Source organism: Mustela nivalis (genome assembly GCF_964662115.1).
Source record: "Mustela nivalis genome assembly, chromosome: 2".
NCBI lineage: Eukaryota > Metazoa > Chordata > Mammalia > Carnivora > Mustelidae > Mustela > Mustela nivalis.
The window spans coordinates 99,511,540-99,525,199 of NC_139021.1; the positions used below are offsets into that span (position 1 = coordinate 99,511,540).

At 39.1% G+C, this 13,660-nt stretch overlaps 1 protein-coding gene across 5 annotated transcripts in view; it reads right to left on the reverse strand.

Annotated features, from left to right (window-relative positions):
• Positions 1–13,660, reverse strand: part of LYST (lysosomal trafficking regulator) — a 172,458-nt gene that overhangs the window by 42,243 nt on the left and 116,555 nt on the right. For all 5 annotated transcript variants that reach the window (XM_082720726.1, XM_082720724.1, XM_082720722.1 and 2 more), the window contains 6 exons: positions 13,037–13,182; positions 12,859–12,955; positions 11,882–11,943; positions 10,374–10,429; positions 5,782–5,934; positions 2,208–2,452 (listed from right to left, as the gene is read on the reverse strand). In XM_082720726.1, coding sequence (XP_082576852.1) covers positions 2,208–2,452; positions 5,782–5,934; positions 10,374–10,429; positions 11,882–11,943; positions 12,859–12,955; positions 13,037–13,182 — 759 coding nt within the window. The remainder of the gene's footprint in view (positions 1–2,207; positions 2,453–5,781; positions 5,935–10,373; positions 10,430–11,881; positions 11,944–12,858; positions 12,956–13,036; positions 13,183–13,660) is intronic.

Here is a 13,660-nt window from a genome sequence, read left to right on the forward strand (position 1 = left end):
CCTGAGATCATGACCTGAGCTGAAGGCAGCGGCTTAACCCACTGAGCCACCCAGGTGCCCTGCATCTGATTTCTTGAAAACTGTCTTAAGCTAGGACTACTTCTCAGTAGTTAAAATATTCTAAAAAATATATATTCTAATATACCAAGTAGAATATTTGGAGTCAATTTTTCTTTATATAACCTAAGAGAACTTAAAAAAAAATTAAATAACCAGAATATTTCTTCATCAACTAGGGCTATGTGGTTACTCTAAAAGGCAATTCATTCAAGAAAAGCAGGATAAATGCTTAATTCTTTTGCTTTAATTGGCAAATGTCAAAGGTAAGAAACTGGTGCCCTAATTATATCCAGTGGCGACCAGTAAGTTTGTTTCTGGAGCCTTTAAAAAGCATCATTATTAACCTAAGAGTTTTTTTTTTTTAATGTGTTTTAATCAATTGTAGTCATTATTTTTCCTAATGCTCCGACTGTCCTATCTTTGGCGGTGTTAGCCACTTCAAGTTGGCTCTTGAGTCCTTTGTTACTTTTCTTTTGGGTTGTGTTAAAAAAAACACACAATACAAAATTAATAATCATAACAATCCTCAAATAAACAGTTCAATAGTGTTGACCATATTTACATTGTTGCATGAAACGTCTAAAACTTTTTCATCTTGTAAAACTCTACCCCCACTAAACAACTCCCCATTCCCCGCTCCCCTGTGCAACCCTGTCCCCTAGCAACCACCATTCCCCTCTCTGCCTGAGTCTAATGACCCTAGATAACTCACATAAGTGGAATGTCACAGTATCTGTCTGTTTTGCGGCTAGAATATTTCACTTAGCACAATGTTCCCAATGTTCCCAAGGTTCATCCATGTTATAGCGTATGACAGGACTTCCCTCCCTCTTAAGGTGGAATGATGTTCCACTGTATGTATGTACCACAAATTCCCCATCCATCCATCCACAGATAGACATGGGCTGCCTCCCCCAGCTGGCTGTTGTGAGCATTGTTGCAACGAACACAGGTAGGTAAATATGGCCTCCACATCCTTCCGACAAGACTATTAGTTTCCTTGCTTTCTTTTCTTTTCTTTCTTTCTTTCTTTTTTTTTTTTTTGATTTTATTTATTTACTTGACAGAGATCTCAGTAGGCAGAGAGGCACGCAGAGAGAGACAGAGGAGGAAGCAGGCTTCCTGCTGAGCAGAGCCCGATGTGGGGCTCGATCCCAGGACCTTAGGACCATGACCTGAGCCGAATCAGAGGCTTTAACCCACTGAGCCATCCAGGCGCCCCTGTTTCCTTGCTTTCTGACACAACAAATACCAGGCTCATCTTGTATGTTTTCTTCTAAAAAATTTTAGAAGAAATGAGAGAATAGGAAATCACTATTTTGTGACCCCTAGTGAAATAAATAACCAACTTAAGAGATAGTCATCAATGACAGAAACAAATTCAGGGGAAGCCTGATACCATGGATCAATGTGAGCATCATTAGAATGGATGCCACGTGTCTCCTGAATTGGTCAATATGTTGGTCAATACAAAGCTCACACCCCCTACAAAGGACACCTGTCCAAAAAGGCTGACCCTCGGTCTAAGCGAGACTGCAGAACTAGTTTCCAGTCTCTAGGAAATACAGAGGCTGAAGGAAGAAGGTAAATACTAACATGGGAATGGGGATAGCCTACAAAATAGCTGATCTGTTCTTCAACAAGTCGACGTTAGGAAAAAAGGAAGAGGAAAATGCATACCAACAAACAACGGCTTGTTCTAGATGTGTCTTCAGAGACAAAGCAACCAAAGGTGATACTGGGCCCAATATGAGCCAGTCAACTATAAAAATAAATCTTTCATATAATTGGGGGACACTGGAAAATGGGCTGGGTATTAGATGATACCATGAAATTATTGTTAATTTTCTTAGATATGATAGTGTCACTGTAACATAAATAAGAAAATGTTCGATACTTTCTTAAGAGACGTGTGCTGAAGAACACAGGAATAACATAACAAAATGTCTGTGATTTGTCTTAAAAAGCAAAAAAGAGATGACACAAGCTTGGTAGAAATATTCATAACTGTCGAGTTGAGGTTATGGACAGATGGGGTTCATTGTATATTCCTTCAGATTGGTGCATGGTTGAAAATCCTGATAGGTCTTTAATGAAATAAAGACAGCATATGGACAAAGCCAACAAGTGACACCATTTTCAGTTACCTGTAAACTGAAGGATCATTGAGGTCAAGGGTCTCACTGACATAGTCAGCGAGTATGAACGGGAACACAGGATACTGCATGAGATCATTGAAGGATCGGCCGGCATGTTTGTTTAAGTGAGTCAAATACTCAAAGTTAGTGATTTGTCCAGTATACCATAAATTTGTCAGAGCATTGATGTTGCCGTATTCCAGGAGATTAGGGAGGTTATTTGTTAGTATACTGTGGTACACGTCATCACGGACCTGCAAAGAAAGGAGAGAAAAAAACAAACAAACAGATTTTCTTTTAGGTTACTGATACTTTTCTCCAAAGTCTCCATATTTTAGGCACATTAGTAACTTCAAGGCCACCAAGAAAATTCTTGTTGTCCAAATAACATCCACTGGTGGTGAACTGAGATTCAACTCCGGGGCTTCCTCCAAAGGCTGAACTCCTAAACGTTATGTTGTGTTGCCAGAGAAATCAGCTAATAAGAAGGTAAGAAAATGTCTGTATAGAAAAGTCACTTATATACAGATCCTGAAAAAAAAAAAAAAAGGATAAAGAAGAGTCTTCATCTAAATAAATGCAACATGGTATTTAGAAAGAGCGTGGTTGGGGCGCCTGGATGGCTCAGTGGGTTAAAGCCTCTGCCTGGGATTGAGCCCCACATCGGGCTCTCTGCTCAGCCTCTCTGCCTGCCTCTCTGCCTGCTTGTGATCTCTGTCTGTCAAATAAATAAATAAAATCTTTTTAAAAAAAAAAAAAAGAGCATGGTCATCTTAATTGGACAGATGGCCTTGCTTCCATCTTAAAACCTCTGTGTTACTACTACATCTGTAATATGAGAATAGTAATATTTATTGCATGAATATGAAATAAGATATCCTATGTAAAATACGATATTTGATTTTCACTACTGATTGAAAAGCAATAAACTTTTGTGTTTGTTTGGTTTTTTAGAGATTCACAAAACTTGTCACAGAAAAAGGTAATCTGATTTTTTCTAAAGTAATTAAATGATGATTGGTAATAAATGGGAAAAAATAGACAAGCCAGGGCTTTACTAAAAACAAATTGAAATATCTATCCTAAATGTGTATGGACTTAAGGCAAAGGAATGAGAGCCACAGTCGCAGATAACCAGAGACAGGACTAAAAGTAAATAAGGAAATGGAGCTATGGCTATGGAACAGGCAAGGTCACAGGGGATTTAAAAATCTACACCACAAACCTGTTCCACAACAATGTGAATATATTTAACACGTAAAAATGGCTAAAATGAGGGCACCTGGGTGACTCAGTTGGTTAAGCATGGGCCTTCAGCTCAGGTCATGATCTCAGCGTCCTGGGATCAAGACCCCCATTGGGTTCCTTGCTTAATGGGGAGCCTGCTTCTTCCTCTGCTTCCCTCCAGTCCCTCCACTCATGCTCACTCACTCTCTCTAATAAATAAATAAAATCTTTTTTAAAATGGCCATCTTCTTTTATGTATTTTTTTTTACCACGATTAAAAAAAAATGAATCGGTTCAAGGAAAAACAAAAACCTAAACTTATAGTTTAAATCTGAAGACTGCCACCTTCTAAAGCTAAGGCTGATAGGAGTTTATGACAGACTGCATAACAAAACCACGCAAGAAAAAGGAAGTTTTCATTCCTTTGACAAATACTGATCAGGCACATTCAAACTGTTGAAGCTATAGCACTTAACAAAACAAACTGTTTACATTTTATTGGAGAGACAATGTTGGATGTTATTAAGTCCTATAGAGGAAAACAGAACAAAGGCAAGGAGACTTGGGGATAGGAGTAAAGGAGGGGTTGTTATTTTATTAAGAGTAGTCAGGAAGGTCTGAGAAGGAGACATTAGATCAAGGAACCTAAAAAAGTGAGCAAGTGAGTCATGTGGATTTCAAAAAGGAAAAACATTCCGGGCCATATTCTGGAGCAGGAGCAGTAAGTGCAAAGGCCCCGAGGCATTAGTGTGCCTAGTCAAGGAAAACAAAGTCGCCAGGGATGGAGAGAGGAGGGGATACAATGATAGAAAAGAAGGTCAGCGAGATAACAAGATGCCAGATCATTCAGTGCTTCATTCAGCTATTATAAGGACTGTGGCATTAACCAAGTGAGGCAGGAAGTGATTGGAAGGTTGTGAGTAGAGAATGATATGATCAACACACTTTAGCTATCATGTTGAGAATAGTCTGAAAGAAGGGGGAGCAATGGAAGCAGGGAGGACAGTTAGGAGGCTACTGTAATGATTTTTAGGCAGGAGATGATGCTGGCTTAGACCAGGAGGGTAGTAATGTACATAGTCAGACCTATCTTGAGGGAGAGTCAGCAGATCGAGAGCATGTAGGGCATGAAAGAGTAAGAGGAGTCTAGGGGAATCCCAAAATTTCTAGCCTGGGCAATCAGAGGGATTCGAGTTGCTAATTTTTGAAACGGGGAAAACGGCAACAAGATTTTGAGGGGGCAGATTAGAAGTTTGGTTTTGTGCGTGCTCAATATGAGATGCTGATTTGACTTTCAAGTGGAGATGCCCAGGAGGGAGTTAAGTATTTGAGTGTGGCATTCCCAGGAGGGGTTTGGGTAGTGACCCAAATTTGTAAGTTGTTACAATACAGGTAGTATTTAAAGTCCTAAGAGTGGATGAGAAGAGAATAGGTCTGCGGAGTGAACCCAGAGGCATTCCAAGCAGCATCTTCGAGGAAGACTGAGAAGGAATGCCCTGACAACAGGAGGGGAGCCAATGAAAAGTGATGACCCAGAAACCTAGTGGAAAAGATTAATTTTTTCTTGAAGATTTTATTTCTTTCTTATTTGAGAGAGCGTGGCAGAGGGAGAAGGAAAGGAAGAGCCACTAGCAGACTCCCTGCTGAGCACGGAGCCCAATGCGGGGCTTGATCTCCTGAGGCTGATCATGATCATGATCGGAGCCGAAACCGAGTTGGAAGGTCAACTGCTCCATAGACTGCACCACCCAGGTGCCCTGGGAAGGTTATTATTATTATCATCTTTTTTTAAAAAGGAGAAAATAATCACTGGTGTCAAAAGCTGCTGATAGGCCAAGTAAAATGAGGACCGAGAAATGTGACCATAGGGTTTGGACACGGAGGTCACTGAGAACCCCAACCAGAGTTCTAGGTGAAGTGGTGAGAAGAAAACCAGCCAGGAGCGTTTCAAAAGAGAATGGAGGCAGTGAGCACACATCACTTCTCTTTTCTATAAAAGACAGCAGACAAACTGAAGCCGAAGGGATGTGGTGGGGGTTAAGAAAGGGTTTATAAACAATGGAATCTGCTCTCAAGTTTAAATTGCTCTTTTCAGGTTGATTATGCATTCACTTACTTTTTATAGATACAGTTACTCTGGAGAATCGGAATTTAACACAGTTTTGAAGGACAAAAATCATTCTAATATAGCCAAGGTTCACTTTAATTAGGACCAACAAGAGCAATTTTTACTTGATGACAGAAACAGTGAATCAAAGTTTAAATAAGTTAAACCCTGATAAAATCATTTGAGTACAGTTACACTGGACCCATGATAACTTCAAACATATGTATTTATTAATAAAGCCAAATTTACCTTGGTGTTATCAAATGCTAACAGGAGTGTTCTACCATTTGTTAAAAAGATCTCTACAGCATTGTCTCTCAACTGCCACCAACGCTTGTGGACTTCTTTAATTTCTTCATATGTCCAGGAGAAGGACGCTGGTTCCAATTCTCCCTGAAGGCTCTAAGACAAAAGAAATAAATGAAAGTGTTTGCTTCATAGGAAATATAAATAATCATTTTAATCTTAGATTTTTTAAAACGTGAAAATGAAATAAGACATCTTCCTTTTGTGGCAATATGGCAGATAAGATTCCCTGACCTGCCCCACCCCCTTACTACAAAACACTTCAAAATGCTGGATGAAATTTAAGGAATTTTTAAAAAGACTTTATTTGTATTTTTTAAGAGACTTTATTTTTTAGAGGAGTTTTAGTTTTTTTTTTTAATTTATTTTTATTTATTTTCAGCATAACGGTATTCATTGTTTTTGTACCACACCCAGTGCTCCATGCAATCCGTGCCCTCTACAATACCCACCACCTGGTTCCCCCAACCTCCCACCCCCCCCCCACCACTTAAAACCACTCAGATTGTTTTTCAGAGTCCATAGTCTCTCATGGTTCACCTCCCCTTCCAATTTCCCCCAGCTCCCTTCTCCTAACTCCCCATGTCCACCATGCTATTTGTTATGCTCCACAAATAAGTGAAACCGTATGATAATTGACTCTCTCTGCTTGACTTCTTTCATTCAGCATAATCTCCTCCAGTCCCGTCCATGTTGCTACAAAAGTTGGGTATTTGTCCTTTCTGATGGAGGCATAATACTCCATAGTGTATATGGACCACATCTTCCTTATCCATTCGTCCGTTGAAGGGCATCTTGGTTCTTTCCACAGTTTGGCGACCGTGGCCATTGCTGCTATAAACATTGGGGTACAGATGGCCCTTCTTTTCACTACATCTGTATCTTTGGGGTAAATACCCAGGAGTGCAATTGCAGGGTCATAGGGAAGTTCTATTTTTAATTTCTTGAGGAATCTCCACACTGTTCTCCAAAGAGACTGCACCAACTTGCATTCCCACCAACAGTGTAAGAGGGTTCCCCTTTCTCCACATCCCCTCCAACACATGTTGTTTCCTGTCTTGCTAATTTTGGCCAAGTAGGAGGAGGTGCCTTTTCAACCTGTACCCTAAAGTGAGCTGATTACCTACCAAAGAACTCTGATCACCCATGAAATCAGCCCGAGATCAGAATTATACACGTCTGGATCTCTACAGGGGCAGAAGACGCCAGTGGGCAGGTAAAGCGGAATGGGAAAGGCGGACTGATATGGGAAGATAAACAAAAAGGGGAGGGAGCCACCAGAGGTGACTGGTTGGAAAGTAATACCCCTAATATGAGTGAGAGTGCCCTGCATGTGGGGACCAGCATTAACTTAGAGCAGTTTTAGGTTTGCAGGAAACCGAGCAGACAGCGTAGAAAGTTCCCATGTATTCCCTGCCTGCACTCACAATTGCCCTATGATTAACGTCTCCCATCAGTGTGAGTAGTGTGGTGCCTTTGTAATAATTGTTGAGCCACCACTGAATACATTATTCTTGACTAAAGGCCATAGTTTACACTAGGGTTCACTCTTGGCGTGACGCAGTTGTCGGTTTTGACTAATGTCTCCGGGGAAACGTGTCCACCACCACCGCCTCCCACAGAATTCCCTCGTGCTCCACCTCCCCCTCCCCTCCTGCCCCGTGGACCCCTGATCTTTTTATTATCGCCATGGTTTTCCCTTCCCAGAATGTCATATGGTTAGACTCCTACAATACACAGCCATTCTAGACTGACTTGAGTTTAAAGCTGAGCTGGCAAGAAATTAAGGGAAAATGAATCCTAGGAAGCAAAAATAACAAGAAATGTGAAAAGCATGCCGGGGTCACAGACTAAGTGATCAGGTTGAAACAACTGGAAGAAAGAAGATGAGGCACTGGGTTCTCTGGAGCAGAGTATGGGATGAAATTACTTCAGAAATCTAAAGCCCATTAAGGGATATGTTCCTGTTGTTGATAAACACACAAGCCCATCAATAGAGAAAGAAACAGGAGCTTGTCTCTCTTGGCCTGGGGTCGGGGTGGAGAGTAGACAACTGTGGGCCTGCCCTCACACATGGATTGGGTTAAAATTGACCTATCTGCATGCCTGGGAGCTCACCAGCTCTGAAGCACAGTTCGCATGACTCTGCATCTCCCAGGAAAGGCAAAGCAGCCTCTGCCAATCAGCCCCACCGACTGTAAGCTCACAGATCGTCGCCCACCAGATGGCTATGTTCCTCTCCCATGTGGTCAGCAGAAGGAAGAAGAGATAAAGTGACCACCGGAAGGCTGGGTCTTCCTGACAGCATTAATTCCAGTCTCCCTCAACAAATCCCTAATTCTTTTCTTTCTTTTTTCTTTTTCTTCTTCTTATTTTTTAAAGATTTTATTTATTTGTCAGAGACACAGAGAGAGAACACAAGCAAGAGGACAAGAGGGAGAGGGAGGAGAGGGGGGAGAGGGAGAAGCAGGCTCCCTGGAGCAAGGAGCCTCCCTCCGGCTCCATCCCCGGACCCTGGGATCATGACCTGAGCCACTCAGGCATCCCAAATTCCCACATTCTAGAATGAAGGATTAGGGGCCATAGGTCCTATACTTCTTACCACCAATGGGCCCTTACCAAAGTACAAGATCAAGAAAACTTTTAAAAACGTATCTAAGTCTGTAAACTGCAACTCAATACATGAATTACATTACTCAATGCTTTCAATAGAAAACACGATAAAAGCTTCTACTAAAGTTTAAAACTAGTTAGAATTTACCTCATCAAGTTAACCTGCATCCTATTTTGGTTTTTCATCAGTCTTCCCTTTTGGAAAACTGCAATTACTTCTCCTTTGTGTTGGAACAGGAGCTCAGTGCAAAACTTGGAACTCAATCACATGATTATCTTACCCCAGGCTCTTCATCCTTCTAAAACCTTATTTGAAATTTTTAAAATTTGACTTGTCCTGTTCCATGTGTATTACAGTATTGTACTAAGTTCCAACTGGCTTTTAGAAGTAGGGGTTGGAAATATATTACAAATAAACATTTTAATGAAAATCTAATATTCTCACACATAAAACTGAATTCCTTCTTGTTGAGCTTTAACTTTCATTGATTCCTGCAACTCAGCAGATGTTAAGTATCTAGGAGCAAGGTGCTCTGCTAAGTGTTCTGCATGCAATATATCTGTGTCAGATGGAAAGTATATAAACATTCAAAATGCAAGACAGCAAATGTCATATGTAAAGTGGGAACAAGTGCTAAAGAATGGAGGAGAGAAGGCTCTTTCACTCTCAAAAAAAAGCCAAAACAAAACAAGATTATTTTAAGGAGAGTTTTAAAGGGGGAAAATGGCATCTTTTGGATCCAGAAAAATGTTTGCTTATATATCAACTATTAAATTTCTTGGTTGCTAAAAAAGAGACATCTTGAAAAATAATTAACCATACTTCTACTAGCTGGGATAAATACTGTGGCAACTGCTAGATAAATCCCACATGAAAGAATGCCTACTCAATTTTGGGGGGGCTATATTAAATATTTTCATATTGTTTTACAACAAAATTTTATGTTTTAGCTCATTTTTAAAAAATCACCTATGTATTCACTATTAAAGCACATGCAATCTTATTTAGTATATCCTTAGCAATTCTTGGTTTTAGAACTTTTCTGAAACAAAAAGCCTTATTTCTCTTATTACCAGGATCTCAAAACAATATTTTAATGGCACACAAGCTAATTCATATGGACAGAAAGTCTTGAAATACAAAAAAATGTGAATTGAGTCATTTTTGTTATTTTCTGACTAATAGCAGTACTTCCAGCAGAATAAAAATTATGGTACTAAGGCATGTGAATATCAGAATTACTTAAGTTATTCAATTATACAACACTTTCCTTTCTTTGTGAAGGTAAGTGTACTTGACAGTGAACTGGGATTGGTAAGAAGTAGTTATTTGTTGCTACTGAGGATAGTGATAAAAAGAATAAATATAAATAAATTAACATAACAAGCATTTTTCTTTCATTTTTTCATTTTTAAAAAAATTTGTACTTTTCAAGTTTTTATTTTAATCCTAGTTAGTTAAAATATGGTGTTGTATAGTTCTAGGGGTACAATACAATGACTAAACACTTCCTGACATCACCTGGTGTTCACAAGTGCTCTCGTCAATCCCCTTCACCTGGTTCACCCATCCCCTACCCACCTGCCCTCTGGTAGCTATCAGTTTGTTCTCTATAATTAAGAGTCTGTTTCTTGCTTTCTCTCTCTCTCTCTCTCTCTCTCTCACTTCTTCCCCCTTTGCTTGTTTGCTTTAACAGGAGCACTTTGGAATTTGACTCATAATACTAACTGCTATGATATCAGACTGTACCCCAGACAAGATGGTATGGTCTTCTTTTTAAAAGTATCTTTAAAAGAAAAAGTTTGGAATTAAGACCAATCTATACATAGAGTCACAATACCTGCTCTCTCGTTATCCCAAAGTTATACATTTTGGGAATTTGTCTAGATTTATGTAAGTGCAAACTTAAGTCTCTACTCACCGAACTTTCAACTGTATCAGAAGCATTATCTTCCACAAAGTACATCCCACATTTACCTATAGAAAGCATTCGGACATGAGTTTAAGAATGTATGCGTACTATTACCGTATGTGATTACAAATATGACTTCTGGAGTCTGTTGGCCTGAATTTAAATCCCAGCACACAGAAACTGTTCCTGTCACCCAATAACATTTTTTAATAGTATCCATGAGATCTCTCGGGTAAGTTGCTTTTTTTTGTCTTAACCTCCTGATTTAAAAAAGGGGTGGAGGAGGACTTTATTTCACAGAGTTACTGTGGGAATTAAATTAGAATATATGTAAAACACTGATTACTAGTATCTGGCACTCAGTGCTAAAAAAAAAAAAAAAGTTGGCCATGTATTATTATCAGTACTCTTTTTATATTACTAGCATATTAATTTGCTTTATTTTCTTACATATTAGCTTAAGTCAACTTATAAACAAATTTTCTAGCAAAAGAGGAATCCTTCATTATTTTTATCTAAACACTCAACAGAGCAGAGGAGACCTTAAAAGATAGCCCCCAAGTTCTGCTTTATAGGTTGGCTGTGTTAACACATGTCCCTACATCATATGTCCAACGGGTAGGAATTTCTCTGGGGCTTGGCACTGTATGCCGGTCACCCTTGAGCACTGAGCACTTCTGGCTCAGAAAAGGGCACTATCTCCATCCTCACGACCATGGGGCTCAGTCCAGACAAACCTGAAGCTCTGCCTCTGGAGCCCTGGAGGCTATAGCTTTAGCGTATAGCAGTGACTCTCAAATTTGAGGGTGCATCCGAATTGCTGGAGGGCTCAAAGAAATGCACACTGCTGGACTCTGCCCCACAGAGTTTCAGCCTCAAGAGGTGTACGCTGGAGCCAAAGAATGTATATTTCTATGTAGTTCCCATGTGATGCTGATGTTCTGGATTTGGGGGCCATGCTTCAAGAACTGGCCTACAGCATACACACTGGTTCCTTAAGGGAAGAGAGACCAAGTAGTGCAACCTTTTTTTTTTTTTCCCCCAAGTGGTACAACCTTATTCCTTCATATCTTGAGGAAAAATTGTCTGACCAAATGTAATTATATAGATACCCATGGATGGACAACCTTGGCCTTTCTCTCAGAAGCACAACAGGGAATATAAATTATCGACTATCTCAAGGTGAATATATTTCTTAGTATTCCAATAATTCTTCACTTTAAAAATAAAAAATGGATATAGGTAAAAGGAATGACTAAAAATAAAGATGTATACTTACGAGGAAAGTCAACTTTATGAAAATCAAAATGCTATTCATGTGCTTTTTAGAAAATAAGATTGTCATTTCTTCACATTTGTGGGTCATAAACACTATATATAATGTTAAGGCAAAATCACCTATGTGCTGTTAGAGAAAGTTTATCTGATTTAATGGTATTTACAACAAACAGTGCTTCAAACTGTCTAAGAATAAAGACAGGGTGAGTATGTGTAAAAGTCTTCAAAGCATGACTTACCTAATAACAATTCACCGGCTGTCTCTCTAGATGGTGCAACGCTGATACATCTTCGGTTCACCCTGTCAAAACATATTTAAAATCCCTATGATTAAGTGTTTTGACCAATTTCAGCGAGTAGAGTATAAGCTTTCTTTATATAGTAAAAGATTTTAGTATAGCAGACTAGAGTTTCAAAAGTATGAGAAGTCTTGTCTAAACTCAGTTGAAAATATTATCTCAAATTCCAATGCTCTAGTAGAGGAGAAGATAAAAACTTTTAGAGAAGGCTCATAACTCATATGCCATGTATACAGAATACAGGGATTCAATTTTTAAAAAGAAACTTCAGTATTTTATGTTTTCTAGTAATTAAACCAACATTGGATCATGCCTCTGGTATTTTCAAAGACATTAAAAAATCTTTGTATTCTAGGAAAAACAGGGGGTTTAGACTCAGAAAAGACCTATTCTTTTGTCACCTCCTTCAAGTCCGAGTTCTTTATCTACTAAATGAGCTCAGTAATAACTGCCACCACCACAACAAATGCTATCAATAGCTAACATATACCGACCCATTTGACACGCAACAATACGCTGATGCTTTAAGTATTGTTATCTTTTTCGTGTCACAGATACAGACACTGACACAGAGAGGCTAAGTAGCTTGCCCAAGACCAGATAGTTAGTAAGACAGGGAACTAAAATTTGAACCTTTAGTCACTTGGGGACACGACCAGCGTGCTGTTTCACAGACAACTACAAAGATAGACACGTGCGGATAAGGGACAGAGCGCGATGCCTGAACGTCAGCGGATCCTCGCTATCAAAAATGTCTTTTCCTTCTGGATTTTGGTCATCCAACTTTGTCTTCTCTTGAGCCATGCACAGGACCTCAGCATTTTCTGGAATAAAATATTACCTAAACACTACAATAAACTATTAAACTCTTTAACTCCTTCAACAAAAGAAAGGACATCTCACGGATTCACACTTACCTTATAGACTCACTCGCAGCTTTGTCTTTTACAGTCGAAGAGAAAGAAGAATGAGTTTTATCTTCAAACAGGAAAGAGAGTGGTGGTTTGACCACATCTGTTGAGGAAAAAAATACGTATTGTCTTTATGTAATGATCATAGTTATGTGCTACATTTGCGTGAAGAAGTCATTTTTACCTTCCGATTTTTGTCTGTCCATAAGGAGATACTTATTTGGAATGGTTAAGTAACACCTCTGTAAACGTCTTCTCTCTCGATTTGGCCCTTCTGTTGGATCCAATTGCCAGGAAGTTGGATAGTAAAGGGGGTCATACCAGGCTGCTCTGCAAGTGAAAATAAAAGAAAGTTTTAAGGAGCAATCTATAGTATTTATAGCTTTAGATGAAATCATTATGGAACTTGAATAAGGAAATCAAAATTGATCTATTCAATTAAAAAAAAAAAACCAACTGCTTATGTAATTAGACTAGGGAATGCATACACATAGTACAGCAGAGTAAGATTAAAAAACAAGTGTCCTTCTGCTCCTAAACCCCAGTCTTCTGGTTCCCTGCCTGGAGGCATGCTCTGCCACCAGTTTCTTATACTTGCTAAATTTTTAAAAAGATATATCACAACTATTCTGAATGCTTTAGCAACATGTGTGCTCTAGCAATACACTGGTTGGACCTAATACAGCCTGATAAGGAAAAAAAAATTCATTTTCCAAGTTAAGTTTCTGTATTTCTCATTTTGCCTACTATTTAATATAATAAATAAAATTAGTTCATTTTCGTAGTACAAGCCACATTTCTTACAATG